Source organism: Apteryx rowi, unplaced genomic scaffold (genome assembly GCF_003343035.1).
Source record: "Apteryx rowi isolate R43461 unplaced genomic scaffold, aptRow1 scaffold_431, whole genome shotgun sequence".
NCBI classification, from domain to species: domain Eukaryota; kingdom Metazoa; phylum Chordata; class Aves; order Apterygiformes; family Apterygidae; genus Apteryx; species Apteryx rowi.
Genome location: NW_020450685.1, coordinates 1,275 through 9,936, shown reverse-complemented (window position 1 = coordinate 9,936; position 8,662 = coordinate 1,275). Strand labels below are relative to the sequence as shown.

The following is an 8,662-nucleotide window of genomic DNA, read 5'->3' as shown; positions in this document are numbered from 1 at the left end:
CGGCGGCTCCGCGCCGCCGATCGGGAAACGAAAGCGAAACTCCGCGTCCGGCATCATGGCGGCGGCGCCGCTGCTGGTGCGGCTCAGCCCCGCTCCCGGCCCCGACGCCAGCGACAAGCTGCGCCTCAAGCTGGAGAGCTACTTCCAGTCGGGGAGGCGGTCGGGGGGAGGCGAGTGCGAGGTGCGGGCGGGCCCCGAGCCCGGCACCTACCGCGTGCAGTTCAAGCAGGAGCAAGGTAGGGCGCGGGGCGGGCGGGCGCGGGCGGCGCGGCGAGGGGCGCGAAACGGCCGCCGCGGCCGCACGGTTTTCACGTGGCTTTGTCGATCCGTCCGGCCCCGCGCGGCTGCAGACAGGAGGAGCGTGCAGGCCCGCGGGGAGCACGTCTTGGAAGTGGGCGGCACGAGCCTGAAGGTGATCCTCGAGGCGGAGGAAGGGGAGCGCAGCCACAGGCAGCGCGCAGCGCCCGCCGCCGCGCCGCGCTTCTCGCCGCCGCCGCCGATGCCCGGGGAGCAGCAGGCGGCCGAAGGCTACGCGGGCAGCGCGGCTGACGCCGTCACCAGAAAGGTAGGTCTGCAGGAGCGGCGACAAGCTGCGGCCCGTCCCGCCCGCCCGCCCTCCTTGCGGCTGGGGCGTCTCCGTGAGCCTTTTGGGGAGAGGGCAGACAGCGCCGCTTTCTATCGCGCTCCCGTAGTTCCCGCCAAGCAAATGGCGGCGACGTTATCGTGGCCGGTAAGACGGGGCGGGCAGCAAGACGGGGCGCTGGGGCGCGGATCGTCCGTGCCGCTTAGCGGGCAGCGCGCTCTCCCGCGGGGCTGGCGCGCGCCGGCTGCCGCTCTCCAGGACGGTGCCCTGGCGGGTCGCGGTGCTCGTGGGCACCCAGACCTGCTCCCGAGGGGCAGAGGGGCCGTGTGAGGCTTGGCCCCTTTCACACGACGCAGACCTCTACTAGTATTCCAGCAGGTTGCGTACCCTCGGGCGGCCTCCGTCCTCTCAGCCAGCCGCAGCGCCCTCGGCTCGGCCTTCAGTACGTCCTCCGCTGCGCGCTACAAGAAACCGCTCTGCTGGGCTGTAGCGCAACAGACTGTTTCAGGCGCTTTGTGGTAGCCGTCGTGCAGGAAAGCTCAGCTGAGCGTTAGCATCGGCGGGGCGAGCCAGGCCGCCTCATGTGGATGCGGCTCGACCAAGGCACCGGTGTCAGGGCCAGAGGGTTAGCTCTGTTTTACGTAGCAGCACAGATGTTGCTTTTAAGATATGGCATGTACTAGCACGGTTGTTACTTGACATCTGTACACTATGCTGCACTCTCCCTGTCCTTCTCTCCATGCAAAGTAGAGGTGTGATCATGTTTGTTAATATTTTTCAGAATCCAGTTTTCTGCCTTAATCCTGCTGCCTGAGTTGCTGAAGCATGAGTTTGGGGAAGTTTTTGTAAGGAAGATAGTAGAGATAACTAGAAAGTCCAATATAAGTAAAGGACAATGTAATATATGCGCTCTTAAAAATGTTGTATCTTGAACTAAATAGCAAACCTCCTTATTCTGTGTTCATGCAATGGTTAACATTGCAACGTGGTTAACATTAACAAATTTCAGTCCTACTGCTAACTTAGAAGCAGATTAGTTTATTTACATATGTGTAATATCTGTATACATAAAATAACACTGCATGTGAATGTTTCCATCATATCAACACAAAGTCTGGTCCTACTGAGAAGTATAGAACTTTTTCTTACTCAAATACAGAAGCAAGCTGAGAGCTTTAGAAAAAAAACACATTTTGATATCTTGTTTTCTGTTCAGATTTTTCTTACAGTATCTGCAACTTTGAATACCAGTATGTTCACTGAACAGCAAAGGGAGAACATTACCATGATATGTCCAAATTTAAGAAGAGAAAGAAATCCTGGTATTGATGGTTCTGAGACACTGACAGGAGACTATACAGACATTGAAAAAGTGTACCACTACTTTAAGGATCTCATTGCAGGCAATGACCAATGCCATGATTTTTCACATTCTGAAAGTAAGAGTGAAGTGGGAGGTGAGAATGGTCTGAATACTGAAGAAATGCTTCAGGTTCCATCAGCTCTATATGAATACTTCTGTCATGCCTGCAAAGAACAAATTAAAGAGCTATGTGAACGTCTTGGAGTGAGTATAAAAAGTAAAGATGGTGACAGTGGAAACACATCAGTAAGCTTAATTTCTGATACAAGCCCCACATCAATACAGGCAGCTAAAGAGCTTTTTATCAGGACTTTTCAGAAAAGTGTAGGAAATCTGGAACAGGAAAAAATTCCCTTAACAAACAGTAACCAGTTAAATGAGACAATAATGAAATTAAATGCTCTGTTCAGTAATCTTCTTGCCAAACAGGAGGGGAACCAATTGCTACTCCGTGGTCCGAAAAATGAGATTTTGGCTGCCAAAAAATTTCTAGCGGAGGAAAGTGGGAACAGCCAAGCTGAAAAGAATATGAATATATCGTCTGAACTTTACAAATATAGAAATGGAATTGAAGTTGATGCTTCTGAGTTTAAACTGTTGGAAGCAATATTAAGTAAAGAAATTGAAGACATTAAACAAAATTTTGATACTGTGGTGGAAAAGAAAGACAGTTCACATGGCCAGAAGATGGTCATCATATTTAGGCCTAGATTCAAAATTTTTGATATGTCTTCCCACGCTACTGAAAGTTTCATCAATGCATTTCAGAATGCCTCTGCAATGCTGAGAGAAAAAGTCATCAGCTGGAAGCTCTCAGAAGATCATAAAAAAAGATTAAATATGCTTCTTGATGGAAAACAATTGGAAAATCTGCATATAAAACTTAAGAAGAAGGGAGACAAATTTGTTTTAAGTGGTTTACCAAACCATCTTCATGCTGCTGAAAAGCACATTATGAGCCTTCTTGACACTGAAGACTTTGCGCAAGCTAAAAACAGAACAGCACTGGCTTCTGATCTCAGCCATCAAGAAGCTTCAAGTGTGTCTGAGATGAAATACAGCAGTAGGCAAAAGAATAATTTTTCTTCCAAACAACAGGCCAAGCCAAAGACAGAGGATGAAGAACAGGAAAAAGATGTGTGTCCTATTTGCATGGATAGCTTTAAAAATAAAGAAGTACTGACAAAGTGCAAACATGCATTTTGCAAAAGTTGCATTCAACAGGCAATGTCTTACAAGAGAGCCTGTCCCATTTGTAATACCTGCTATGGACTCGTGCAAGGAGATCAACCGGACGGAACAATGTCAGTTAGAACGATTTTGACAGAGCTCCCTGGTTATCCCAGATGTAACACTATTGAGATTACATATGTTATGTACGGTGGTATTCAAACTGTAAGTATATTTAAAGATGCATAAAATATATTTTTCCCCTAACAAAACCAATATTGAATGTAAAGTTCAGTATTTTCCATCATTTTCATGTATGCGCTGGAGAGAAATTTCTTTGTTCTGTACAACTCTGCAAGCATTTAATCTAGTAATTTTGGGCTGGATTAGATAATACTGTAGGTAGTCAAATGGCAGCCCTCCATTTTATATTCATCAGGACTGAGCTACCTGTCTTTAATTTTTATATTGAGAATAACTGAACTGAAATTACAGAATTTTGTGTATGTGATATCATTCTAAGTAATAACAAAGCTTCTTTGAGGCATTCTCTTAGCTACTGACAACAGTTGACAAAAATGAGTATCAGGCTGATTTGTGAGCATTTCAGGTAAGAGATCAACTTACGTGTTTGGAGTTACAACTAGGCCTGAAAATGTAGTGAATGAAAAAGTCAGGAGTAGCGTGAAATGCTTTTGAGAGAGCAAAGAAGAAAAAAAGACGTATTTAGAAGTAACAATGGATGCATGATGACAAGAAAATGTGAACGAAACATACGTGAAAGAAATGCTATAATGAGAAAAAAACTCAAAATCAATCATGCTGTGTCATTCTGAATGGAATGAACACAGAGATAAAAAACACTGTGAAAGCTGGGATGTGTGATTTTCACACTTTTGAAGAATTCCTGATACACAATGCCTTTTTGCCTTCTTTTTCTACAAAACAGAGCAACCATCCAAACCCAGGGAAATTTTATCATGGAACCTCTCGAAAAGCATATTTACCTGACAATAAGGAAGGACAAGAAATTCTGCAGCTCCTTAGAAGAGCCTTTGACCAAAAATTGATTTTCACAGTGGGGCAGTCACGTACTACTGGTGCACAGGGTGTTATCACATGGAATGATATTCACCATAAAACACAAATGGATGGAGGACCTACAAGGTAAGTAGTTTTTTTCTTTAAGTAACTTTACTACTTTTCAGATGTGGTGGGATGGCTACCCCGAGTATTTTCCACATTTCAGTGCTATGGAAAATTAGGCTCGTTGGCTACCATAACAGGGTCTGACCCTAGGTTCCCGCTGAGGCAGAAGTTCGAAGTCAGATCGGAGCAAAATAAAATCTAATGACACACATGCGGTAATTACAACTCGAGCTGGGTGCCTCCGAAGAGGGACTCTGTTTGAACAAATCCCTAGGTAATTATACCCTTCCAGTCTAGTATCCAACCCATAGTTCTGAACCAATCATTAATATTAGTGTTCGGGGTCTTCCAGCTCCCGGTTGGTCCTTTCCGTAATTTCCAGGTGTGTTCTTTTCTTCTTATTGCACTTCTGCATAGGTGTCGATGGCTCTTTCACTCCCTTATCTTGTCCCTCAGAACCAGTCTTTGTGGTTACTTCTTTCTTACATAGTTGTCTGGCTCTTCTACTTCCTTATCTTGTCCTCCRGAATCAGTCTTGTGGTTCCTTTTTTTCTTCCTTCTGTGTCCTAGGTTAAAGTCCATCTCCCTGCTGGTGCTCATTAATGCTAAACTGCTTATTTCTCTCTACAGTCCCCTTCCCTCCCCCTTATCTCTCAAACTGGCTTTCGGGCCGCCTTTTACTTAGCCAGGTAAAAGTTTAACATATCTAGGTGAAAGTCCACAGCTTGTGGCCTAAGGCTTCAGCAAATTTAGCTACTAATGCTAAGCAAGTTATGCTAAGCGATTAGTTCAGTCCAGTATTCTCTAACGTCAGCTGTCAGATTTTGAATAGCAGTGCAAGTCATTAGCAAGTCTAAAGTATCTGCCCAGGTTTGTCACTAGCAAAGTGACTGTGGAATGCTCTGTGAATCCAGATTTGATCTACCTTCGCTCCCTTTGCATGGCTGTGGCGTGGTGGATCCCCCACTCACCCAGACGTTTCTGGTGAGAGCACGCAGGTTTAGCACCACCAGTGCAGGTGGTGGTAGGTAGGGCAAAGGCGGTATTACATTTAGCACTCGATACCTGCATCGCAGAGCCAGTCTGGACAGCTGAAACAAGGATGTGCTTAGTCTTCTGTCACCCCTCAAGGCACTCAGTCACCTCACCTGGAGGCATTTCCAGTCTGATTTTTAGAAAGCTACATTACCCTAGTGTCGTACTGTTTTCAAGTGAGACAGTGGGAAGGTCTGAAAATCAGATTCTTAGTGTCAGTTTGGACACCCAAATTCAGCAGCTGTTTGTTGTAAATTTTTAGCTTTACCCTTTCCGTACCTCTCTTATCACCTGTGAAATAGGGTCTGTCCTCTCTGTAGAGTAAGGAGTAAGCACGTAAAACTTGAAAGTGTTCTAAGGGATTTGTATGAGAAGGTTTTGTAGAACTGTCAAGTACTTCATTGCAGAAGTAGCCCAAATAATTATTTTCTTTTTCTCCTAGTTTTGGTTACCCTGATCCTGATTATCTGCAGCGGGTTCGTTCAGAACTGAAAGCAAGAGGAATTGAATAAAGAATACTATCTGCCTTCAAGTGTAATAACTGAACATATAGCAGTTAAATCTACTATTTAAGGATTAAGAAGGAAGTTCAGCTGCCATACTTCCTTTGTAAAACTGCCATATGTATTTGTATTTCACAGTCAGCTAAAGCTGTTTTGATTGCAAAATGTATGTCCTTTTACAAGCCTTTTACTTACTTGACTCATGCTTTCTTATACGAGTAACTTAGAGAATTTGAGTCTTCTGAGTGCAGCATCAGTATTTGTTGATGTTCTTGTATTATTTCATGATTGATCATGTATCAGCATTCATTTACTAATTGATAGAATTTATGGAAATTGAAACTTTACAAATATGGGTTGAATTCAGCAAAAACCTTGGCTGCAAATGCAGAAGATGTTATTTGGAAAACTTTAAGACATGCTTCATCTTTTTCTAGCTAAAATGCTTCAGAAGGTGCAAAACATTTCTAGAATAGAATACTCAATTGTAATTGTCACTTAAAAATTACCCAGTTTTTTAGGAAAGGTTTAACTTGCTTAATCTGAAATTAATTAGGTAATTACCTATCAAGTTAAATATTTCTGGTTGACATAAAATCAAATATCAAACTCTATCTTTTTCTCATTTTACCAGTGAATCTGAGGTTCACTATCTGTTACTGGCTTTTCTTTAATCAAACACTTACTTCAGCTTTTACAGCTGTCATCAGGGATAGGATAATATAACCATCTGCTGGAAGATGTTTCTGTAACTGGTATAGTATCAGTAGTATAATGCTAAGAACTTTTGCTTCTTTCCCTTCTCAGGGAGAAAATGCCATTAGCAGTTTGGGTTTTAAACGTGCGATTAGCATGGATAATGTTGTCTGATAGGGTATGTAGATGCTGCTGCTGGATTTTCAACTCTGCAGAAATGCTGAATGCTCAAAGCTTCATTGGAGCAAATGGAAAGCATCAGTGCTTATGACCAGCTCTGATAATGAGGCCCTGGTTCTGAACCTTTCATTATATTTAAGCTTAAATATAGCTTTTGAGTCAGTTTGCATGCAACAACACTATATTTTTCCGATTGTTTTCAGAATATTGTTTAAATTTTATAATAAAGATACTTTGCTGCTACTCTATGCTCCTTATGATTGTGATGTTGTAAAATGAGTAGCTTTGACTTAATGCAGGTGATAATTGCTAGCAAGCTACAAAATTTTCATAGGCTATTGAACAAGGGTAAAAATATCATCTGCTCAGTTACATTCTTCTTCATAAGTTCCTTAAAATTCCTCCTGTTTTAGATAGAGTTTATTATTATTTTTAAGAGCTTCCAAGCCACCTCTCCAAAGTGATTTGGACACAAAGACTCTAAAATTCCCACATTGTTAACCGTCAGCACTACTCCACCATCTTGACTTTCAGATTTCTTTGTAGTGGGTACTCTTAGGTTTCCATTTGAATTGGGGTGACTTTCTCTCTGTGATTTTGTTTTACTTAGTTTTACATTTTCACATTATTTCAAGTTTCTTCCATTTTCTGTGCAGTAAGATACAAATACACCAGTTGTTTCTAAGTGCCCATGCTTACTGAGTTGTTTCTGCATACTGAAGCCGGCTGTGAAGCTTAAGTTCTCACCAACTTCTTCTTTGAGTCTGTCTTTTCACTTTCCATCCCAACCAGCCAGTTAACCCTCATCAGACCTCTGACTGAAAATTCACCTGCTTTGCTTTTATCTGAGGTAAGGTTTTATAGGCTGAGAGCCAATGTAGGAGTGATAGAGTCCTAACTGCTGTCACTTCAAGTTCCCAAACCTTTATTCTATAACCATAGCTGCACAGACCTTTATCTTCTAATCGTAGCTGCACAGTTCAGGAATAAATCTGTTTTGCACTCACAATCAGTTATTTTGCCTGGGGACAGTGAAGGAAGAGAGCATGTACCCAGACTAACCGCTGAGAGAACAGTGCGTTAGGAAACAGATTTATCGCACACCAAGAAACAAAGGAATTCCCGTGGATCCACTCAGCTGTGTGTGTGACAACACAGCAAATCCACCCGCATTCTTTTTACTTAATGACATCTGGTTATTAACCAATGTTTCCTGAATGAACTTGCAGTGAAGATTAGGGGAAAATATTTTCATTTCTTATCTAAGTGTCAAGTTTCTCATATGAGGGCATAGTAATAAAATGTGCAGCAAAAATAGCCAGGTAGAAACCAAAATCATAGTAATACAACCACCATAACAGTTTCTTTTACAGGAAGTTCAGAACTTTCAGTAGGAAGTTTCTCAGCTAGCTTAAATATTGGTCAGGAGGAAAATACTCTTCCCTTGCCGGCTTGCCTATTTTTAGTAGTACTTCTTACACAAAATTATGAAAAACAATTGTATTTTGCAGCATGATTTGAAAATGCAGTGCAGAAAGACCAAAATCTCGCTATTACCCAAACCCCTGTTACAAACCCAGGCATTGAAAACGCTGGGTTTCAAACCAGCTCTGCGTGGCTCGGGGAGAGCCCGGCGCCGCGGCTGCGAGCGCTTCAGTGCGGCGGGCTCCGCGGTAACCGGCCTCCCGTGCGCCCGGTGCGGGCGGCGGCAGCCCGCCTCCTGCCTTCGGCACCAGGCGGGGCGGAGCCCGGCGCTGCCGCTTCCCTCTCGCCGGGGAACGAAAGCGAAAGCGGCGGAGGGGGCCGGGGCCGGAGGGCGGCGGTGCCCCGGCGGTCCCGCGGCGCGGCCATGGCCGGGCAGCAGCCGGGCGCCTTCGCGCTGCTGGTGCGCGGCGACTGGGGCGCCGCCGAGCCGCCGGGCGCCCTGCGCAAGAAGCTGCTCTGCTACTTCCAGAGCCAGAAGCGCTCGGGCGGCGGCGAGTG

At 44.5% G+C, this 8,662-nt stretch overlaps 1 protein-coding gene across 1 annotated transcript; it reads left to right on the top strand.

Moving 5' to 3' along the window:
• The first annotated feature begins 18 nt into the window (after positions 1 to 18).
• DTX3L (deltex E3 ubiquitin ligase 3L) lies at positions 19 to 6,936 on the top strand. Its single transcript, XM_026076454.1, has 5 exons — positions 19 to 236; positions 351 to 565; positions 1,800 to 3,341; positions 4,066 to 4,283; positions 5,743 to 6,936. The coding sequence occupies exons 1-5, from the start codon at positions 56 to 58 to the stop codon at positions 5,810 to 5,812; spliced, it is 2,226 nt and encodes a 741-aa protein (XP_025932239.1). The 5' UTR covers positions 19 to 55; the 3' UTR covers positions 5,813 to 6,936.
• The last annotated feature ends 1,726 nt before the right edge of the window (positions 6,937 to 8,662 follow it).

Coding starts and splice junctions, on each gene's coding strand:
- DTX3L (XM_026076454.1), top strand. CDS start 56: ATGGCGGCGGCGCCGCTGCTGGTGCGGCTCAGCCCCGCTCCCGGCCCC. Junction 3,342..4,065: donor TGTACGGTGGTATTCAAACT/GTAAGTATATTT, acceptor TCTACAAAACAG/AGCAACCATCCAAACCCAGG. Junction 4,284..5,742: donor ATGGATGGAGGACCTACAAG/GTAAGTAGTTTT, acceptor TTTTTCTCCTAG/TTTTGGTTACCCTGATCCTG.